This window comes from Solanum lycopersicum, chromosome 10, assembly GCF_036512215.1.
Source record: "Solanum lycopersicum chromosome 10, SLM_r2.1".
NCBI classification, from domain to species: domain Eukaryota; kingdom Viridiplantae; phylum Streptophyta; class Magnoliopsida; order Solanales; family Solanaceae; genus Solanum; species Solanum lycopersicum.
Window position 1 is genome coordinate 62,653,186 of NC_090809.1, and position 24,071 is coordinate 62,677,256.

General features: G+C 31.7%; 3 protein-coding genes across 6 annotated transcripts; 2 read left to right on the top strand and 1 right to left on the bottom strand.

Annotated features, from left to right (window-relative positions):
• Positions 1 to 5,878: 5,878 nt before the first annotated feature.
• LOC101264574 (cytochrome P450 76A2-like) lies at positions 5,879 to 7,863 on the top strand. Its single transcript, XM_004249414.5, has 2 exons — positions 5,879 to 6,921; positions 7,008 to 7,863. Exons 1-2 carry the CDS (start codon positions 6,028 to 6,030, stop codon positions 7,611 to 7,613), a joined length of 1,500 nt encoding a protein of 499 aa, XP_004249462.2. The 5' UTR covers positions 5,879 to 6,027; the 3' UTR covers positions 7,614 to 7,863.
• A 1,434-nt stretch (positions 7,864 to 9,297) lies between these two features.
• Positions 9,298 to 11,238, bottom strand: LOC101264876 (cytochrome P450 76A2). Its single transcript, XM_004249415.4, has 2 exons — positions 10,260 to 11,238; positions 9,298 to 10,128 (listed from the first exon to the last, which is right to left on the bottom strand). The coding sequence occupies exons 1-2, from the start codon at positions 11,160 to 11,162 to the stop codon at positions 9,511 to 9,513; spliced, it is 1,521 nt and encodes a 506-aa protein (XP_004249463.2). The 5' UTR covers positions 11,163 to 11,238; the 3' UTR covers positions 9,298 to 9,510.
• Positions 11,239 to 14,234: 2,996 nt separating this feature from the next.
• On the top strand, positions 14,235 to 23,540 carry LOC101265184 (probable 3-deoxy-D-manno-octulosonic acid transferase, mitochondrial). Of its 4 annotated transcripts, XM_069290645.1 has the most exons (15): positions 14,235 to 14,559; positions 15,537 to 15,630; positions 16,247 to 16,289; positions 16,678 to 16,800; positions 17,088 to 17,207; positions 17,295 to 17,373; positions 17,546 to 17,662; positions 18,618 to 18,715; positions 19,607 to 19,697; positions 20,343 to 20,462; positions 20,643 to 20,713; positions 21,450 to 21,526; positions 21,639 to 21,813; positions 22,407 to 22,512; positions 22,823 to 23,540. In XM_069290645.1, exons 1-12 carry the CDS (start codon positions 14,361 to 14,363, stop codon positions 21,465 to 21,467), a joined length of 1,173 nt encoding a protein of 390 aa, XP_069146746.1. In that variant the 5' UTR covers positions 14,235 to 14,360; the 3' UTR covers positions 21,468 to 21,526; positions 21,639 to 21,813; positions 22,407 to 22,512; positions 22,823 to 23,540. The 4 variants fall into 4 exon arrangements, with proteins under 4 accessions (XP_069146746.1, XP_019071704.2, XP_004249464.2 ...); XM_019216159.3 differs by lacking the exon at positions 21,450 to 21,526 and having other exon boundaries at positions 14,236 to 14,559; positions 22,407 to 22,519; positions 22,645 to 23,540; XM_004249416.5 differs by lacking the exon at positions 21,450 to 21,526 and having other exon boundaries at positions 14,237 to 14,559; positions 22,407 to 22,519.
• The last annotated feature ends 531 nt before the right edge of the window (positions 23,541 to 24,071 follow it).

Genomic DNA, 24,071 nt, shown 5'->3' on the forward strand with positions numbered 1-24,071 from the left:
AATAATCTAGGCTAATAAGTAGATTTTCAATCTAATAAACAGTTAGGCTATATTGAGTCAGAATTTTTAGCAAAGAGATTCAAAATATGAAAAAGTAAATAAATGAAATAATAAAAGAGAATTCAATATTTATTATATATACGTGAAAAATAATTAAATCATGTATAAATAATATATTATTTCCCGTTGAAGTGATTGAGATGAAATTCCTCGATCCTACCTAACTCCATTGTTGGTTACCGATATCTGTAGTAGGGACATGGTTAAATTCCCTCTATCCTTAATCGAAGGTCTCAATTTTAGCTCCTAGGAATGTAAAAAATTATATTGAGAGCGTCACACTAAAAGATAAGCCTCTTACACTGTGCTAATTCAAATTAATCGAACCTCAATATAAATACCGAAACTAAATATACAAGAAAAATAATTGGCTATGTTAAATGCTCTTATCATTTATAAGTTACTCTCTTTAGTTAAACCATTTTCAAATACAGTTTGAGTTTACCAAGGAGTTCCCATATCTACCTCAGATAAGAAACATTGAACCTAATTAAACTCAATAATCATCATTGTTAAACAAGTTTAATTAATCATGAAAAAGACACATAACATTTTTAGTAAGTAACAAAAACAAAAAGAGATGGTTGCATGTCTATTTATCAGAAGACTTGTCAATTTTTTTCTTAAATAACTAGAAGAATAATATTGTGGAAAAGTTAATTTCATGGTATATTAGATTTTATCTTTGATTTTTTTTAAGTGTAAATGATCAAAGTCATGGTTTGTTCCACCCACTCCCCCATCTGCCCCAACCCCTTTCAAAGAAAAAAAAAAGATACATTTTGAATATGGTTCTATAAAATAATATTTCTTTTGAAAAAACATCTTATCAAGTAAAAAAAAAGAAGAGCTATAAAAAATACACAATCGAAAAAAATTAATGAGAAAAATGATCTCGTTTGATCACTTACAATTTATACAAGGAAAAACGATTCTTAAGAAAAGTTAACGTATTATATCTACTATTTTCAAATTGCATTTTATTATCGAGTTATGTAACTCAAATAATATTTTTACGTTGCAAGAAGAAGGAAACGAATTGAAAGTCACTTGACTATAAAAAAAAAAAAGGACTGACAAACGAAATTCAAAGTTGCTCAAGACATCATCAGCCCTTGACACAATGATTAGGTCAAACAAAGCTATATTATTTTCGAATCATTTTTAAAGCTCTCAAAATATTAAGAAGTCCGTTTGAATCTATTTCCATTGCAAATAAAACGGCACATAGGGAATATATATAAATAAATCACGAAATCAATCTTCTTAAAAATAATGACAATCTTTTACGAGAGATCATCTTTTTTCAGGCCAACTAGTTTTTTATTTCTAATCGACTCAACTATTTCTTTATCAATTTATTTGAATTAAATATTATATTTTATCTAAATGTTTTTTCTACTTTAGAAAATGTAATATATAGAAATTAAAAACAACATATCGGTAAACTAAAAAAAAAAACTGAGATATACATTGTTATATACCATCTGACACTTGGTCCAGAATTTTATTTAATAAGGCTAATAATCACCTAGACAGAAGTAGATTTTCAGTCAAGGAAAATAATTTGTAAATGTGGAGACTCTCTTTATAAGTAGGTTATATATATATATATATATATATAAAATCATATGTACATAACATAAATTTTTGATAACGAATATTTTATTGATTACTCTAGACTATATGAAGCTATGTACCAGTTCGATTTGAATATCTATACCAAATCAATATACATATGTTATATGTTTAGATATAAAGTTTTTTAATTTCACTTATAATTCATTAATATATACTTTTATGAAATTATTCTTGTTCTTATATGAATGATGGACTAAACTAAAATTCCTTTAAAAGGAAAAGATCGAAGTTATACGTTTTTGAGAATTTATTTATTTTAATCAAAATTTAATACATATAAAAAAATTTATAATTAATTAATTATGATTTGAGTTACACTATCATAAAAATCATAAATTTTATATTCTGAATTGCCTCATTGTATAACATAATTTTAGGATATTAATGAACTTTTAATTTTATTTTTTCTCCGAATTAATGAACTTTATATGTTATGTTATAAAATAACTATTGAATTGGATCTTTTCATAAAAAGACTATTAACTAGCCTATTAGCTAATAACCAGCGTCCATAAACTGGTCAAGAGTCACAAAAATAGTTTGTTAATTTGTTATTTATCAAAATGATTATTCTTCAAGTTTACATCCTGCAGGTGGTATATAATTTGAAACATTCCTTAAATTAAAAGAATTCGATGGAATAAAATATTAATATTACTAATAGTACATAGATGTTTTTATAGCAATTATATATTTGAAACTAATTTTAAAAGTGTTTACCCTTAAAACGGTATAGTTAAATTTAAAGAAGTGAAATATATATCAAGATAATATAAAGATACAAATAATAGAATCAAGTAATCACAATAACGAAATAGAAAAATAAGTTGAGCTTGTATACCGTCGTAGCTGGTTGATAATAAATATTATTGAAAAAGCCAAATGTTATTGTATTTTAAAAAACTATAGAGCTTTTAATTACGATGTTTCTTTATAATGCTATGGAATAAATAGAGATCTAAATCAATTGCCTTACAATAAATAGGTAATGAATTGGAATGAGTTGAATTATAATCCATATTTTAGCTAATTTCAATTAAATTTGTTTCAAGCTCAAATAACTTTTAGTTAAGTTAATGACCACCCCCACCTATTAATTATCTCAGTTCATTTTAGGCATAATATATAAATATGTTAGCCTCATTTTATATTTATGCCCTTCAATTTTGGGTGTACACAAGTAGACAATTATACTTGCATAAAATTAAACAAGTAGACACAAACGTTCTACATTGCATCCTAAATGGAAATTTGTGTCCTACGTGTATTATGACACGTAGGACTCGTGTATCTACTTGTGCACATTTAAAATCGGAAGACATAAATGTAAAATGAATCTAAATTGAAGGGTATATTTATGTATAATGCCTTCATTTTAATACGTCCAAAGTCATCCCAAACCGCCATTTGGCACCTATATATTGATATTTTTAATTCATTGGTTATGTGAAGTGAAGAATAGTTGGTGAAGCTGTTTGGGCTTTTCTTTTAATTGGGCCTAAGGCCCATATATTAGTAAGAATGTGAGCCCAAAAATAAGGTCCAAAAAGAATAAAAAAGAAATTGGGAAACAAAAATGGAGATGCGGGGTATCGATCCCCGTACCTCTCGCATGCTAAGCGAGCGCTCTACCATCGACACTTTTAGAAATTATCGACAAAGACCATTTTGTAAGGCTAAATACTTCTGGATGACCAATATCAAAATAATACCGTAAGGGAAAGGCGAGAAGAAACCTCCATCGACGAATGAAATAAAACATAAGAGGGTAGGCATTTTGGTTTATATGTTAATAATGAAGCGTTATTATGTAGTCAATTATAATACGGGAATTGTTATGTGGAGTTTATTCATGATATAGATTTAAGAAAAAATTTAACAAAAGCAATTTGAAGAAAGGGGGAAAAAGTTAGGAAATTGAAATGAAAATTAACGAAAAACATTTGACGATAAAATAGTAAGAATAACATATGTAAAAAGAATAATAAGAAGAAGAAATAAGGTAATGAGAAAGAATAATGTTAAGGAAGAGAGAAAGGAGATAAGATGGTGTAAATTAGATAAGATAATAATAACATAATACTTGTAATATCGATAGGGGGAGATAAAACAAATATTATGTTTTAAGTTAGAATTATATCTCTCGACTAAAATAAAACATTATTCAATTATATATTTAAAATTATTTTTTAAAACGCTAAAAATATATGATATCATATATAATTATCTCTCCTCCTTGTGACTATGACATAAACACACTTATCCTTCACATAATTAAATTTGATTTTAGGTCACGAAATTAATTGAGCAGCCACATCTAGAAGAACTCAAATATATTCTAACCATATCATATATGATTGACCAAAAACATGGAAGCAATTTTGCCTTTTTCATCCTTCTAGTTTTGTCATATCCATAAATGTCCACAATTGACCCAAAGTCCAAAACACAGAGAATTGATCATGTTCCCTCTTTGAATTAAATAATATCATCTTCGATTTATTTTTCGATTTATTTTAGTTGATCTTTATATAAAAATATTTCATTTTACTAGTATAAGTATATAATTAAAAGGGATTTTTTTAATACTAAATTTTACACTTCCTCTATTTTTTTTTTTTATAAAAATAGTTTATTTTACTTGTATATTTAATAAGTTAAAAAGGATTTTTTTTTCTATACTAAATTTAATACTTCTTCTATCTTATATAAGTTGAAATTTTGGTTTTTTTTCATTGTTTTAAGTTTAAGAAAGATATTTGATCTTTTTTCTATATTTATCCTTTCTATTAATGAATTTGACATGTTCTAAGCGATTACTACTCGCAAAGTTATATTTATAATTTCATAAAAGACAATAATAAAATATATAATTTAAATTATGCCATTAATTATTTTTCTTAATAAATATGTATTTCCTCACAAGTACGTACTAATTAAAGAATGACATCCAAATCCGACCTAGACTAATAGTTGCTTTTGTTCTTTTTTTTTTCTTCTTAAGTTAGATTAAATTGCGAAAGTTTAATTTATACTATGATTAGCCACTTCAATTAGTATTTGATATTAAGTCAAATAACAAAAGAAAATAGCAATAGACCAAATAGGTTGCAAAACAACAAAATATCATATCATTGATACTGCATGATGATGTATTAGTGATAATTTATCCAAAAAATTAAAAATTAATCTTATCTTTAATTTTATAAATTATTTTTAAATATTGGCCAAGCCACTTGTGTAGCGTAAAGCAAAGAAACAAGTTTTGTGGACATGATTTATCATTGACTTACAATATTTGTGAAAATCAAAGAAACAAGTTTTATGGACATAATTTATCATTGAAAAATATTAAACTAAACATAATCACACAAGCAATAAGGGTTGCCGACGCCCGGACCCCGTAGCCAAAATTGAATCATAGAATTTTAAATCGTAGGATAATAATATCAAGTGTTAAGTAATTAAGTTTCAAATTTAATTTCATACATATTCTATTAAATTTTTTTATAAAAAAAATTTCGTATTTTAAACTAATGTTACTATGTTTGGTCGAATCTATAAGATGATTTATAGCTCCCCCCTACATAGGAAAGGCGATTTCTGATGAACCCTTGCGCCTTAGATTAGAGGAAATTATTTTTCGAAACAATTTTTAAAGAAATATAAATGTTAAAAGTTATAACGAAAATATTGAAGAAAAAAAATATGACATAATATATAAACATGACCCTTAACGTGGTGTCAAATGATAACTATGGGCTTTAATTTTGGGTGTGCATAAGCATACACTTAAAATTGTATAAAATTGAGCAAATGGACATATTCGTCCTACACGCCATAATACACATAGGATGTCATGCAGAACGAATGTGTCAATTTTATACAACTTTAAGGGTCTACTTGTGCACCCCTAAAATTAATGATCATAATTACTACTTGACGTCAAATTAAGAGTCATGTATTATCTGAAATAAATTTGTAAAAACAACCAAAATAAAAGAAAACTTAATTAAAATATAAGATAATGTTAGTAGAACAAAAGTTTTTACCACTTAATCATCGATTTGCACGTTCTCTATACGTCTCCTTAAATCTATCACCATCAATCTCTTAGGCCACCTACTCTTCACATATCGAAATAAAGGGCAATTAAGATAAAAGATAATTCAAAAGTGTACATACACCCTATATATGCCAAATTAAAGGGCTATGAGGTCAATGGGAGCAATAAATAATAACATTATAAATAAGAGCTTCTATCACATAATTTATTGCAAATCAAATTAGTCAACAACAACAAAAAAAAAAAAAACTAACAGAAAGATGGAATGGGAATTGAGCTATCTGTTTTTTTCTTCAATCATCCTGTTATCAATTTTCATCCTATTTTTTTCTAAGAAAAATAGTACTTACAATTTACCTCCAGGGCCACCTGGATTACCAGTTTTTGGTAACATGTTTGAACTAGGAACAGAGCGCTACAAAAAAATGGCAGCTCTAAAACAGAAATATGGCCCTGTTTTGGGGTTAAAAGTTGGCACCTCAACAAATATTATGGTTGTTCAAACAGCTCAGGCTGCTGCAGAGTTATTCAAAAACCATGATACTTCCTTCGCGGATCGACCACTGGTCGATGTGAATTCAGCACATAATTACTATCAAGGATCTCCGGCTTTAGCTCGATACGGCCCCTTTTGGAGGTTTCAAAGACGGATATGTACTGTGGAAATGTTTGTACACAAAAAGATCAGTGAAACAGTGCGAGTAAGGCGAAAATGTGTGGATGATATGTTGAAATGGATAGAAAAAGCAGGGTGTTCTGCTGAAAAAGGAAGTGGAATTGAGGTAACGCGTTTTGTGTTCCTAGCATCGTTTAATATGCTGGGGAATTTGATTCTATCGAAAGATTTGGCTGATCCTGAATCCGAGGAGGCCTCGGAGTTCTTCCATGCTATGAAGGGAATCATGGAGTGGTCAGGTGTTGCTAATGTTTCTGATGTATTTCCGTTTCTTAGAAAGTTCGATTTACAAAGTTTGAGGAAGAAGATGACGCGAGACATGGGGAAGGCCATGGAGATCATGTCTATGTTACTCAAAGAACGAAAGAAAGGTATGGAGAAAATGAAAGATTTTTTGGATGTGTTGCTTGAATTTGAAGGCACTGGAAAAGATGAACCAGCTAAATTATCAGAACATGAGATTAAAGTATTCATACTGGTAAGTTTTTTTTTTCGGCTTCTCTTAAATCATTTTCATTACAATCAGAATGAAATTAAGTATGTTGTATATGTATGAAACAACAGGAAATGTTTCTAGCTGGTACAGAGACGACAAGCAGTAGCGTTGAATGGGCACTAACAGAGCTTTTGCGCCATCCACAAGCAATGGCTGAAGTGAAAACAGAGATATCAAAAGCAGTAGGATCAAACAACAAGTTTGAAGAAAGTGATATCGAAAATCTTCCTTATATGCAAGCTGTAATCAAAGAATCACTTCGTTTACATCCTCCTCTCCCTTTCTTGATCCCAAGAGAGACAATTCAAGACACTAAGTTCATGGGGTACGACGTGCTAAAAGGGACTCAAGTCCTCGTAAATGCCTGGGCAATTGGAAGAGATCCTGAATGTTGGGACGACCCTATGAGTTTCAAGCCTGAGAGGTTTCTTGGCTCGAAAATAGATGTAAAGGGTCAGCATTATGAGCTAATTCCATTTGGTGCAGGACGAAGAATGTGTGTTGGTTTGCCTTTAGGCCATCGAATGATGCATTTCGCTCTTGGATCGTTGCTTCATGAATTCGATTGGGAGCTTCCAGATGGTGTGTCTCCTAAATCTATTAATATGGATGAAAGCATGGGAGTAACAGCTAGAAAACGCGACTCTTTGAAAGTGATTCCAAAAAAGGTTTGACGACTTACTGGATAGTTGTTACATATTATTTCATAATATATCGTTTTAATATATATAATGTTTCGATACATAACATTGTTTTCCCATTATCACATACAATAGGTAACGTATAACTTATCTGGATATAGTTGTTACGGCCAGAAAACGCGACTCTTTGAAAATATTATCAAAAGAATGCTATATATAGTTATTGTATATCGTTTTATAATATATCATATTATTTTAATAAAAATAATGTTTGAATAGATTATATCATTTCTCCAGTTACATCGTGCTTCCAACATGACCAACGTTTTCAAGCCCTTCTAATATTTCCCCATTTAGAAAAAAAAAAAAGTAAATGCTATTCCCTCCGTCCACTTTTATTTGTCATGTTGCGCTTTTTGAAAGTCAATTTGATTAATTTTTAAAGTTGAATCAGATTACATTAATTAGATATTTTAAACGAAAAGTTTAGATATTCAAAAACTATATAAAAAGTACTATAAATTGCAATTTTTTGCGTATCAATATGATGAAAAAATATATCTTAAAATGTTAGTCAAAATTCTTAAAATTTGACTCTATAAATAGAAACCATGACAAATAATATCGGACGGAGGGAGTAAGAACCTGTTTGGCTCAGCTTAAAAGCTTGTCAAACTGACTTAGTATTAAACATCTAGAATGATACTAATTTTAGAAATATTCAATCTCATTCTCAAAGAAGTCCCGCTCCGACCGCCCGACGAATCATCTACTTAAAAAGACCTACTCTAATCTTTTATCTGTGAAAAGATGTCGTTTACATGCTTACTTACTAAAGTACGAAAAAGAAATAGTGGTGGAACCATGCATTCAATGTGTTTGAACTTTGGCAATTTTGATGGAAAATATATTTATGGGTGTGACAGAATTAAAAGGGAAAAAGCAGATTTTGCTTGGACTTTCTTTTAGAAGGAAAATGACAAGAAAACATAAATTTAACCATGTTTGGCTAGGTTTTAATGTAAAATTTTAAAAAAGTTATTATTAAAATGAAAATAATATTTAAAAGTTGGTGCAACGCTGGCCATGAATAAAATTTGGAGGTATCTTTAACTTTATATTGAATATTTAGAATGAAAATATATTTTTATTATTTTCAAATAAGGTTGAAATGAAAAAGATATTTACTCAAAGAGAAGTAAAAACATTATTTATTATATTATTTTCTATCTCCTTATCTTAATCATAGTTTTATTGATAAAATAATACGGATATACATGGTAAAATAATCAATTGAGGGAGGATTAATTATAAAAATTAAAACTTAATTTGATGCATCATAATTAATTAGTTCAATAGATAAGATTTGTTCTACATATTATTAATTACGTGTTCAATATTAATTAAATCACACATTAAATAAAATAAAAAAGTCTTTAACATTTACTCACTAGTTGTTCCATCTCCTTGTAAAGATTCATAGATCCTGATGGATATTCACATTTCGATATTATGTTAGTACATATATAAATTAATTATGATTAAATGATAAAAAAAATTATATGATCACTATGAGTGTGCAAATTATTTATTCATCTCTATGAAGTTGTATTATTACGAAGTTAAGTAACGCATAACTAGGAAATGTACTAATTTTCGCGATAAATTTGAAAATGGTGAGTTAATTAACTAGTGGTATTAATCTATAAGTTTAAAATTTTAATATATGAATCTCTCCAAATTATTAACTTCTTTAAAGATTTAGTAAATTTACATTTAGTACAAGAACTACAAATACTTAGTAGTATTACAAAGAAAAATATATAAACGTACATCATTAGAAAGTCTCAAATACTTGTTGGCTCGATAAGATTTATTTGAAGTAAATTGTTTATTATTCGAGCAACTCTCTCTTGTTGTTAATATATAACTAGGATAAATAGTAAGCCTTTTTTGGTATGACTTTCAAAGAGTCGCGTTTTCTTGCTGTTACTCCCATGCTTTCATCCATATTGATAGATTTAGGAGACACACCATCAGGAAGCTCCCATTCGAATTCATGAAGTAACGATCCCAGAGCGAAATGCATCATTCGATGACCTAAAGGCAAACCAACACACATTCTTCGTCCTGCACCAAATGGAATTAGCTCATAATGCTGACCCTTTACATCTATTTTCGAGCCAAGAAACCTCTCAGGCTTGAAACTCATAGGGTCGTCCCAACATTCAGGATCTCTTCCAATTGCCCAGGCATTTACGAGGACTTGAGTCCCTTTTAGCACGTCGTACCCCATGAACTTAGTGTCATGAATCGTCTCTCTTGGGATCAAGAAAGGGAGAGGAGGATGTAAACGGAGTGATTCTTTGATTACAGCTTGCATATAAGGAAGATTTTCGATATCACTTTCTTCAAACTTGTTGTTTGATCCTACTGCTTTTGATATCTCTGTTTTCACTTCAGCCATTGCTTGTGGATGGCGCAAAAGCTCTGTTAGTGCCCATTCAACGCTACTGCTTGTCGTCTCTGAACCAGCTAGAAACATTTCCTGTTGTTTCATACATATGGAACATGAGTTTCAGTATAAACAATTTGATGTTTCGAACAAATGTATAGTCCACCACGTTCACACTAGATCTCAAATATGAAAGAATTTACTAACGATAAATGAATACTTACCACTATTAATACTTTGATCTCATGTTCTGATAATTTAGCTGGTTCATCTTTTCCAGTGCCTTCGAATTCAAGCAACACATCCAAAAAATCTTTCATTTTCTCCATACCTTTCTTTCGTTCTTTGAGTAACATAGACATGATCTCCATGGCCTTCCCCATGTCTCGCGTCATCTTCTTCCTCAAACTTTGTAAATCGAACTTTCTAAGAAACGGAAATATATCAGAAACATTAGCAATACCTGACCACTCCATGATTCCCTTCATAGCATGGAAGAACTCCGAGGCCTCCTCGGATTCAGGATCAGCCAAATCTTTCGATAGAATCAAATTCCCCAGCATATTAAACGATGCTAGGAACACAAAACGTGTTACCTCAATTCCATTTCCTTTTTCAGCAGAATTCACTGTTTTCTCTATCCATTTCAACATATTATCCACACATTTTCGCCTTATTGGCACTGTTTCACTGATTTTTTTGTGTACAAACATTTCCACAGTACATATCCGCCTTTGAAATCGCCAAAAGGAGCCATATCTGCCTACAGCCAGAGACCCTTGAAAGTAATTATGTGCCTGATTTACATCAACGATTGGTCGATCCGCGAAGGACGTATCATGATTCTTAAATAATTCTGCAGCAGCCTCAGCTGTTTGAACAACCATAATGTTTGTTGAGGGGCCAAGTTTTAACCCCAAAACAGGGCCATATTTCTGTTTTAGAGCTGACATTTTTTTGTAAGGCTCTTTTCCAAGTTCAAACATGTTACCAAAAATTGGTAATCCAGGCGGCCCTGGAGGTAAATTGTAACAACATTTACTACTCTTTTTCTGAGAAAAAAATAGGATCAAAATTGGTAAAAAGATGATTGCAGAGAAAAATAGATAGCTCCATTCCCATTCCATTTTTTTCTTTTTGGTTGACTTTACTGTTTTGCTGCAAATTGTGTCATGATAAGCTCTTATTTATAATTATTTCTCATAACTTGGCATTATTTATTCAATGGACCCTGATTTTTATATTGTGTCGGCTCTAACTTATACAAACTTTGAAATTTAACGGGTCAAGTGGAACTAACCCTTCATTTAAAGGACCCTTAAAACAGCCAACCGAACCCTCTACGTGGGTTGCAGTCTTGCAGTCACAATATATTGACGATTCTAGTAATTTGATAACCTGTACCCTGAATGAGTGGGCGTTATTATAGCAAAATAGTCGAATATAAGGAGTAATGAATGTTAAAGAAAGACAAAAATCTTATATTGATAATGAGATGGGTGGATAGATATAAGACTTGGACGATACTTCTCTCTTTGAACTAGTTTTTTGAGGTGAGTTAGATCTAAAATCTAATTTCATGATATGATAATAGGGTCATGGCACCCAATGTTGGGTCCCTCCAAAAATATTCCATGCACCACATGCTAATTAAGCACCGGACGTGACAGGTGGACTCCTTATAAGACTTGGACGATCCTCTTTCCTTTGAGTTAGTTTCGGGGAGTGAGTTAGGTCAAAAACCTGATTTCACAACGAATACCGTTGTTCAAATGTGTGTTGAATATATTTACATTTGGGGTGTGAGTTAAGCATAAGATCTAATTTCACAATGAATATAGTAGTTCAAATGTGTATTGAACATATTTACTTTTAGGGTATGAATTAGGCGTAAGACCTAATTTCACAACGAATACTGTAGTTTAAATGTGTATTGAATATATTTAAAAATTAGAATAGATAAAAGTTTTAATATTGGCACCGTGTCCAGCTCTCCAATCATATGCCCCTTCTGTTCGAATTTAATTTCAAATAAAATTTCTATTTTTACTTGTTATTTTTGATAAATTGAAGAAAAAATTATTTTTTTCTTATAATACTCTTTACTTATTAATATACAGATAAAATAGTAAATTTATTATATTAATTATTATTTTATTAATAAATATATCAAGTCAAAAGTTAACAAGTAAATTTGAGCCAACTAGATAATGACTTCTATTTTATTTTTATTTTTTAAAAAGAGAAAATTGTATATAATAACAAACTAATAACTTAAAATAAATGAAGTACTTAGAGTTTGATTTAATTGTGCTACATAGCAAAAGTTTGCAAAAAATTGTCGCTCTCCACTCTCTTCCAATCTCTCGCTCGCTTCCTCACTTTTTATACAAATACAAGTGTATAAAAATTGTTTCTAATTGTATAAAACAGAGAAAATTGTATAAATACATATATTTTTGTTCCCCTCTTCCAGATCTCGCTCACCACTCTCCCAAATCTCGCTCGCCACTCTCGCCACTCTCCCAAATCTCGCTCGCCTTCCTCACTTATACAAACAGAAGCGAAATGTATAAATTGTGTTTCTGTTTGTATAAAGCGTGAGAAAATTGTTATACACATGCAAGTACATATACTTTCGTCCTATACACTTATAATTATACAATAAAAATACTCCCCTACCCAGTTTCTTTTGTCTTTCTCTCTTTCTCGTTTTATACAATTTTCAAATTGTATCTAATTTCTCTCTTTCTCGTTTTATACAATTCGATTCAATTTTATATTCATTGTTAAGTCTCTTTTGTCTTTTTATCTTTCTCATTTTATACAAATTCAAATTGTATATAATTGTTCTATACACTTATAATAATACAATTTGTTTTATACACTTCGTTTTTATACTGTTCTCTACCCAAATGTCTTTCTCTTTCTTGTTTTATACACTTCGTTTTATACAAATTGCTTTAACTGTATATGTATCGCGAATTATACAATTTCTATATTTGCTATGAAGCGCAATTATACAAACTTTGATATAGTATATAAATATAAATTTTTTATTTGCTATACGTGAAAATTATCCTTTTAAAAGATCAAACTGAAGGCCCATTTGGCTTGGATTTTTAGAAAACTCAGCCAATTTAGCTTGTATAATCATGTTAGTTTAACGTTTTCAGTGGCTCGTTAATATTGTTAAAAGTCAATGATAAATTATGTCCACAAAACTTGTTTCTTTGCTTTATTGTATACTATATATATGTGCAAATTACTTTGTCCATTTCCTATTATTTATCTCATATGATAACAAACAGTAGTTACTATTCGTTAAGAAAATACACTAATGAGATTGTAAAATATTCTAAAATTAAATGTAGTGGAGAACACTTATTTTAATTTAATGATATTAGACTAATACTATTTGAGAGATTTTTGGGTTCAAATTTAGATCTAGAAATTTTTTTTTTTCGAAATTGTTTCTTTTCTTAAATGGACATCACGTGATGTAAATTTAAATTAATTTCGAATAAAAAATAAGAAATTTTAAAAATTATGTAGCAAAGAGCAAGTTGATCTTCTAGAAGTCGCACATCCGACCTAAAAATAAAATAGGATAAGCTGTAGAGGTACTAATAAAAAGGACAAAAAGTAAATTATGATTATAAAAATAATAATGATAAAATAGAAAAAAAATATTAAGATAGTGACGTGATCATGCTAAATGATCGTTATATAAAATAAGTCTTACCATTATTTAATGATGAATTTAAATGATACAATATAATAAATTTAAGTAACAATCAAACAAGATTTTAGTAACTAGTACCTCCTCCATACAAAGTTTGTATAATATCACATACAAAGTTTTTTCCTATTTGGTTAAGGTAAATTTTTTCCTATTTTATTAAGTTTTAAGTACAATTTTTTCCTATGTTGGACACGATAAATCTTAATTCTTATAATATAATATTTAGATATACTTTATATATTTGATTAATTAAATTTTTTAGTTTAATTATCAAATAATAAAATAATTTATTGTAAATTGTTTATATCAATATACTAATTAAGGATAATATTTATATATACACACTATCTATATAATATATGTTAAAAATTATATAAAAATATATGTTTGACTAAGTAGCAAGTTTATTGATATTTCACGATTACTTTAAAAGAAAAATGTACTTTTTTTTTAATTTAGTTTTTGTCAAGTAAATTCAATGTGAATCAAATAATCCCCCTTTCTTCACAAAATAACGAGACTCACAGTTGAACAGTATTGACAGTGCTATAATCGAGAAGAAGAAGAAGAATTGGGGATAATGGCGATGGAGAGAGGTGAGCTGATTTACAAAATTTACAGAGCCCTAACCTATGGATTATCGCCGCTGATTCAGCTGCACCTGCGGTGGCGCAAATTCCGTGGCCTGGAACATCCTCTCCGCTGGCGCGAGCGTCTCGGAGTCCCTTCTCTTTCTCGGCCCCCTGGCCCTCTCTTCTGGTTCCACGCTGTCTCCCTTGGTAACTCTTCTTCTCTCTTCCGTATTTTTTTGGCCATGTCTTAATACTAACACACACACACACTTACATCTTCTTTGGATTGTTGTTACTTATTACATCGCATCGTGTTTTTAGTTTAAATACAATAATTGTAACTTAAATTTTATTATATCCTCTTGTTTAAGCCATTGCTACTAACTACAAGAAGTGTCAATTTATATAAGGATCCATTTGACGTAATCACGTTGTTACCTTACTCGTTTTCCTCATTTTGTGTTTATTTACTACTTAATAAGCCTATTTATCCTTTATTCTACTTATTTATAGTAGCTTAACCTATATCCTACTTTCCATGTAGGATTTATTCTTCAAATTGTTGATGTCTGACATTATGTGTCAATATCATTGTATTTATCGAAGCAATAAAATACGATACATTATGAAACTATATGTAACAACCATCCAAATATAGTGTTACTCTAGGCGCACAAGCAGAGAGAGACTCATAATGTATGCATATTAGAATTAGAGAGTAAGAATATATACATAAGACGTATTATTATTATTTTTGTGTGTATTTGTAGATATAAACTCTCTTCCCCCAAAGACACACACATATTACTTTTGTTATTGTGTAGGTATTTGTAATTTATACAATTGTATATTGTGCAATTGTTGTTCAAGTTGTTGATCGAACTATCCCTTTGTCTTAATTTATGTGATACCTTGTGAATTTGCACCAAGTTTATGATAGACTTTTGAAATTTGAGATCTAAAACAAAGGTACCCTTTGTGTGGCAATAAATCATTTCTTTAAAGGAAGGGTGAATATGAATTTTAAAGTTAAATTATATCTAATTATAGAAAAATGACATTCTTATTGGGATGGACTAAAAAAGAAAGTATGTCACATGGATTGGGACAAATAGTATTTCTTACTTTTTTTTATATGAAATTGTTATCGGTTATTTAATTTGTTTGTTAAAATGCGGAATTAGGTGAAGGAATGTGTGCGATTCCTGTGATTAAATGCTGCATAGAGAGGAGGCCTGATGTAGCTGTCTTGATGACCACAACCACCACATCAGCATTGTGAGTCTCAATTGTAATTCAAAGTTTCTTGAAGTGTTTGGTGAAAAAAAAAATTGTGGTATGATGTAGCGAGAAAACTTAGTATTTGCAATTATAGTTTAGTTTTCTACTGCAGAAAATGGAAGGTAGTGTTTGGGAAATATATAAAAAGATGTGGTTCTGCAATTATGGAGGAAAATTAATGGCACAAGATATCCTTGATATTAAAAATCTAGCTTAGTGTATTAATTGTTGACACAAGAAAAGAAAGACCTGTTTGAGAGTGCATTTACGTTGTTGATAGTAGTGGAATGCAAGTTATGTTCAAGATTCCTTTTAGTGCCCAATAGAAACAGCAGGCATATCTAACTTATTGGATCAAAAAAATGCAGGCATAATCAACTACTTTGTGATGAGAAACAGAAGATTTGTCTTAGATCAGTTAATACAAAATAAATAGATTTTACTTTGCAGTATGCAATTTACTTTAACTTGTTTACTGATGTGGATATTCCAATTTTGTCATTTTAACAACTTCCGTCAGATTCATGTGGGTGTTATTTTCACTTCTCATTTCACGCCCTGCTGAAAAGCTAATTCATATTTAATACCTAGTTTGTTTGTATTTTTCTTACAGTGAGGTAATAAAGCACCAGCTTCCAAATAATGTCCTTTATCAGGTGCTTGTTCAATTCCTTAAGACTGATGCACAACTTACATTTTGCTTGATTGACGTCACTAAGTTGAGTTATCTGATAAGACACCAACTTCCCTTTCAATGTACTACTGTTTCAATTTCGACTTTTGCAAGTGAAATCTAAAAACAGGAGATCACACCTCACCTTTTTATTTTTCAGAGTTCTTATGATGTTCTGGCATTTCTTTTTGTGCACGAATTTTTCTTCTGAATATTTTGTCTTCTGACCTGCCTGTTTCCACTTATAATACTGATTTACTTTTTCTTTTAACCCAAAATTACTCTTACCGATTTATATTTTATACATGGCTTTCTCAACAAAGTTAGAAGATAGAGAAGGAGTGTCTCTAACATGTTTACAAATTTACCAGTTTTCTCCAGTTGACACTCCTGGCGCCATTGATGCTTTCCTTTGTTACTGGAAGCCAAGTGCAATCATGTTAATGGAAAGTGAACTTTGGCCAAACCTGATTATAGGTGCTGCAAAAAATCAGGTAGGTAGACATCTTTTCTGATTGCTTATGAACTGAGAGATGCCTGTTATTGTAACTTTTAGTATCTTGACTAAAGGCTTATATTTTCTACTAAGGATTTTATGCGAATTTCACTTAATTTTTCATGAGAACACTATTTCGTGTAACCACTGTTATCGTCCAGACACCCTATTTTGTGGTTTAGCATCCATCTTGTTCTTTTTTCGTTTTAATTCTCATTGTATTCACTTGTATGTCACTGTATTAGGTTTGTTTCTCTGCTTATGCTCATTCATTATGCTACTCAGATTGCACTTGCATTGCTTAATGCTCGAATATCTGCAAAATCTTATGACAGTTGGTCTCAGCCATTTGTTAATTCTCTGACATTATTAATGCTCTCCAAATTCTTGCTGATTCTTCCACTGGTACGCATCTCATATATTTTCATTGAAGTGTCTGGATTTTAAAGACATCATTTTACCTTTAATGTTCTGATTTTTATTTCTTTAAAGAGTACTACCCAGGCAATTCGCTTTCAACTGCTGCAGTGTCCACCTTTCATCATAAATTTTTGTGGTGACCTAAAGTATGGTATGGTCAAAAACAAAGACTTATTAGCTTGCATGATACGATAGAACTACTAGTACTCGCAGTAACTTCATTTATATATTCCTTTAGGAATATGGTTGCATTTTCCACTGCTTACCAGAGAGCAGACATTGATTGTACCCTTCTTCTCACTTCCTTGTTATTTTCCCTTTAGCTGTAGGGAACATTGACACAAATGAAGGGGATCAAAGAGCGCTGGAAGAGTTGCAGGTACAGCTTATGAACAGAAAGATTTGGATGGCATCTTCTATTCATAAGGGTGAAGAAAAAGGTAGTTGCTTTTGCTATATAATGTATGTCAGTATATTAAAGACCTCTCATGGAGATGAAGAAATGAAAAGAATCTCGAACCTGAAGCAAGGGTGTTAGATAAGAGAGTCATGAAGGCCCTTTCTTTCTGTTACTTTATACCATATTGATAGTTTAAGCTTGAATTTTTGCAGGCATGTGTGTGAACAAACTTTTTTCTGTGTATGTGATTTTTTTACCTCCCTTACAATTTTTTCTAAGTTGTTCAAGAGAGGTGGAGAGGGTACTGGACCCTTAAACTCCCTCTTTATGACGTTTATTTGGTTGAATGGGTCTAGACTGTGGGAAGAGAAAACTTCTGAAGTCTGTTCGTCATACAATCACGGTTCAAGTTTAAAAGAAACTGTGTTCTGTCTATATGCTTCTTTTTAACTTACCTTGCAATTTTCTCTAAGTTGTTCAAGAGAGTTTAAGAGGGTACTGGTCAAACATTATTTATGACTTATATTTGGTTGAATGAATGTAGGACTGAGTGAAGAAAAAACTTCCAAAGTTTGTTTGTCATACAATCACTGTTCAAGTAAAAAAATAATAAAAATAGTGATTCAGCTTGACCTTGTATTCCCACTTAAGCTAACAAAGCTTAAGCCATGTGCACTTTGTTCCTTTCCAATTTAACATATGCTAGTTTTTTCCACTTCTAACTTGTTAAAAAGGAACTTTTTTCTACTTCTCTATATTTTTCTAAAAAGATGCATGTATTGATTGTGTGTTTTAAGGTAATTGGTGTTTGTTAAGTGGAAAGGGATCAGAAAGGGAAAGGGAAGAGGGGTTTCCCGTATGACCTGAGTAAGCTTCTGCTCTTGGGATAGAGTAGAAAAGCACTAAATAGAATGTACCTCATGGGCTGATGACATTGAATATAACTAAAGTTACTCTGTGCTGCTGATTGAATTTGTAATAACATTTATATGCAGTCATGTTAGGAGTACACAGCGCTTTAAAGCAAGTACATCCGGATATCATCACCATCATTGTGCCTCGGCATCCTCAGCATGGAAAACAAATTGCTTTGGTATGATTCATGTTCTCGCCTATTAGTATTTATTTATTGTCCTTCTCATATTGCCCTAACTTCTCTATCTTAAAAGCTAAAACCAAATCATTAAGTTTATTGAACCATGATCACACTCAAGTGCTTCTTCAAACTGTTAAGTGAACTTTTGAATAATCTTGATCTGTTCTTTATGCTTGTATTCATCCTCATTCTCATGTCCTCCCAGTGGGCAGTGGAGGAAATAGTTGGATGGGTTCCTGATATTGCATTATAGTTCAAGAGCAAGAAATTTGTCAAGTCAACATAAAAATACTTGAAAACAGCCATATTTTGTTAGAAAATTGAGAACAGCATGCATTTTGACCGTAAACCGTATGATTTAGTGGAATCATGATCCCAAGTTGCTAATAGGGAAGTCCATCGCCCAACAGGTTCAAACTAGACTAGGAAAACTGATGTTATACTCTTTGAGATGTATGGCTAAGGAAAGGCTTGTCAGATGGCTGTAGCTTTTCCATCTTCAGGGAATAATTACGTTGAAGCTCTTATGTGGTCTCATTGGAACTGAGAAAGGAAGGGATAATTGTTGGTCACAGAGATAGTAGAAGAAATTCCACCAAGATCAGGCAATTTTCAGCCACATTTGAACTCAAAAATGTTCCCACAGAACCCAAAAAACTAGGTTTCCTCAAAGTGCAGTCAAGCCCATTAAAGTATCTGACATACATTTAAACGCTACCAGTGACCACATGTTTTACATTCATAATGAGCCTTCCATTTCACCACTTTCTTGTCATTAAAAATGTCCTCAGGATTGATGTCAAAAGAGGCCTTTATCGCATAACATGGAACTTGTAAATTACTTCCTCTATCAAGACTGGATTTATGTTGTCTTCCTCAACTATGCAGGAATTGGAGAAAGATGGAGTAAGGGTAGCATTACGGTCTCGTCACGATAAGATAATGCCAGGGACAAACATATACGTGGTTGACACATTAGGTTAACCTCTTTGGCCTTATGATAATTCCTCAAGCTAGCTGACTCAGATTTTCAGTTTAGATCTGTTTAAGCTTTACATTCCATCTCTTTTCTAAAAAGTTAGTAGGTTATTATTTTCCTGTAGGTGAAATTGTCGAATGATCTCCATCACACGTTTTTTGTTAATTCTAACAAACTAAGATTAGCTAGAGAGAAAATCGGAAAGAGTTTAGAGTTTGTTGCTTATATGCTTTGTTCTAGTTATGGATCAAATTGCCTAGAATGACTAGGGTGCGGTGCATACCAATTAATGATCTCGTCTCTCTCTTCTTGCTTAAACTTTTTCAAGGCGTAGATCCACATACTTCAACAAGGTACAAAAAGAAGTTTCACTTCTTGCAAAATTTCCCTGAGTTCCACCTATAGAGAAGATCTAGCTTGCACATGAGAGCAGGTTGAAAATTTAACCCCCAAAGAAGCTATACCTTCATAAGAACTAAATCTTATTTGTTGAGCCACAATCCACACCATATAATAACTTTCTTATATGTATAAGATATTTGCCTAGAGAAGCTAGACGATTAAGTACAGTAAATTTTAACGGATGAAATACATCCTTTTGTTATTAGCGAGGTCATTGATATTTCTTATTATTTTGCTCTGTAGGTGAATTACAAAAGTTTTACAGACTAACACCAATTGCTGTGATTGGAGGTTCATTTCTACCAGGTTCAGCTGGTCATAATATTTCAGAAGCCGCTGCAGCAGGCTGTGCTATTTTAACAGGTCAATTCCGTTTCCATCTTTTAGATAGAACTTGGATCCAGTCTGCAGCTAGGCTGGGATCAAGGCTTCTTTCATTTGTTTCTTTGGAGTGATTGATTAGTTTGTAGTAAAATTTCATGTTTGATTCTCATCTGGTGCATATTTATATTTATCAGTTTTTTCTATTGGTTCAATTATCAGGTCCTTATATCGGTCATTTCTCTCATATGGCAACACAGATGCAACGCTTGAATCCTCTGTCAGTATTACAGGTCTGGATACTTTGATCTATACACACTCGGCTGGTGTGCATTGGACATTTGTGAATGCATTCATAATGTGCTATTTATGCTTTTTATTGCAAGAGAAGGATGACACAAATATTTTAGGAAGGGATTAGTTCAACATGTGCAAAAAACTCTTTTATTTATGTAGTCAATTTCAAGGTCAATTATGAATTATGAGAGGATCCTTGAATGTTGCATACACAAACCCTAAATTGGAGAAAGGCAGATAACTAACCTATTTTGGAGAAAAAGAAGACTCAACGTTGTTTATAACCGAAAAAATGAGAAGGTGCAACAGCAACATAACACTTGGCATTTTGAGCTTGACATTTTCTTGTTCAATAGCTCTTATTGAATGATTGGAAATGAAGAGATAAAGCTAGTCAAGACTCTTATAATAATAACTGTTCAGTGAATAGCCTTTGACTGCAAATTTTGGATGCATTAGCTCCCTGTCTTTCTCCTACAATGCGTATCTAATGTACTGGAGTTAACTATCTTTGGTACAAATTAGCATTTCAAGGTGCCTTAGATGAAATTACTTACTTCATAAAGAAAAGGTCAATAGCCTTTGGCCGATTAAAGTTTCAAGAACCAGGTTGTTATCTTCTGCAGAATTTCTAAATATTTTTGATAGCATAGACCATAGTATTGTAATAGTGAAGTATCCATATAAGGTATGTCAGATATATAAGTTGATACAGTGCCTTTTAATTTTCAGCAGTACAATCGTTACTAGAAAGATAAACCAACTACAGTGGTAGAAGCTTATGCACTTACAAGTCTGAAGGGTTGAAAGTACTCTTATCACAGAGGCATCAGCATATTTCAGTGTTTACTCTGGATTACTTTGTATATTATTTTTTGTCTCCCTTTTTGAGATCCTTGTCTGGCTCCTTTGCTCTGGCAGGTTTCTGGATATATTCTTGTTGAAGCTCTCAGCAACCTTCTTAGTGATGCAAAACTTTTGGAAGAACGCCAAGAAGCTGCTAAGCAAGCTTATCATTCTCTGTCTTGTGGGATCACTGAAAATGTTTGGAGCTTTTTAGACTTCCACATTTTTCGGGTTGCACTGGCAAACAAAGGTTTGATGCTGTGAATCCTTTCTTCAGATCATTCCCATCTATGATTGGACTGTGGTCATGTTAAAAAAAGCATTCACGAGTTCCTGCATCAATATCATGAGATCTTGAACAGAAAGAAAAATGTGAAGAATGTGAATGTTGTTCCCTCCTTCCCCTGTATATCAGGTTCTCATCTATTAATTTTTTCATTAATGTTATGAGAAACATCCCCGGATCATTGCACGCTAGATTCAGTCTTGCAATACCTCATTAATATCTGGTTGTCCCCAGTATAAATCACATTCTCCACTGTTTATTTTCATTAATGTGGTCTTCATCTAAACAGAATTCATTAACGTGACGAGAAATGTCCTCGGCCCATTGCATGCTAGATTCTGTCTGGAATTACCTCATTAGATATCTGGTTGCCCTCTGTTAATTCCTCAGCTGTTAGCTTGCTTGCTTGCCTGAAATTTCTGCAGGAACTACTGTAATGCATTTCTTTTGAATCCCACCTACACCCTTACTTGGCTAATACTCTGGACGAGTTGGATTTCCCTTGCTTCTTTTTTATAGTTCGCGGCAGTTTAATATCTACTTTTTTGCTTTCTCAGATTGTCCTTAGTGAGATTTGCCTCCCAAGATGGTTTAGGAGTAAAGAGCAGCCTAAGAGGACAAGGATTTTTCAAGGGAGACCTCGAATGGAAGTGGTATCATAAGGTATCAGGTATTGCAGATGCATTAATCATATCATTAGCTGTACTTTGGGTAGTGTTAGGTAACACCTTAGTACACCATTTGATTAAGAACTCTTTTCGCATAAACTCAATAGAGAACAATTTTGTTTGTTAGGAAGTCAAAGCTTGTTCTGCGACAAGCGACACAAAGATCTCCCACAGAATGAAGTATTCCTGGTTTAGGGATCAGTATTTGCTATTATGTTCATTATATCACATTACTACTATTAAGTTACCATAATTTAGTGTAGAAGAAGGATCTAACTGACTTCTTTAAATTATCATTGATTCAGTCCAGTGACAACAATGCTTGATTTGCTCGAGGTGATGTTACTGCTGCAATACTAACTGTTAAGGCATGTAAGAGGAATAGCTGCAATCTCCTGAGTGAGATTGCTCAAAGATTGAAATGAAGAACTTGATAATCTGAATGGAGTGCATTTGCGCTTTTGTTGATTGGACGCGATTCTTTGAAATCTCTGGACCGATTTGCTGACTAAAGTTATTTACATCTTGCATGGCTTATTGGCTTATTCTCTAGCTGCGTCAAGCAACTTTCTGAGCTTCGCGATGGTTTCAGCTTCTATTGGGATCCATCTATACATCTTTAATCAGAAATCTATTCTGGAATCACTGCCTCGAATGCTGACTGTTGTTGCTGTGGTAACAGGTAAATCCAGTCATAATATTCATCGTAGAGGCGACCTAGGTGAAAGTTTTCCAGAAATTTGTTCAGTTCACAATTTGTTACAGTTATGGCGAACTATGGCTGGGAAATGAACAATGACAACATTGACTAATGCTGAGAAGTATACAGTGTTCGACATACAAAATGCAGATTAAATTTAACTAGAACAACTGTGTTTTTTTGGGGTATAATCCTGGTATTGGGGCCAATTTGTGTGCATCACTACTAATTCACGAGTACTTACTATCTTCCACCAGAGCAGTTGTTTCTTTTAATGTCGTTACTTATTATTTTGCTTGTGGAAATGTTTATCCCTTTGAGAAGTTTCCTTTCTCGTCTTTTAGTTTAACCATTTGGAATTAAATCCATTCACTCAACTAATTCAAATTCGTATCATATAAGATCATATAAAGCAAAAACGTTGTCCATGGGAATTCCTCCGTCACCCAAGATCTTGACATTCATCGAAGATAAAAATAAAAATACATTTTATTTAATATAAGAATATGTTCGAATGTTAAATGATTATTGTTGAATGTATGCTATGTATAATTAAAGGGCTGTTTTTATATAGTTGTCTTTTGTATTCCCTAATAGCCACCACCTTAAATAAAAGATTATATAATATGAAATGACCAAAATCCAAAAAAATACGACCTTCCCCACTACAATAATTTTTTTCAAAATAATAATTACGACAAAATTAGGTATACATAACTATTTTTAACTATTTGGAATTTGTGGTATTTGTCGTACGGAGCAAATTTAAGATTTGATTTTATGGGTTTGATTCTTCAAGTTTTTATTATTAAATTTACCTTAAAAGTATAGAGTTCCTATTTATTATATCTTGA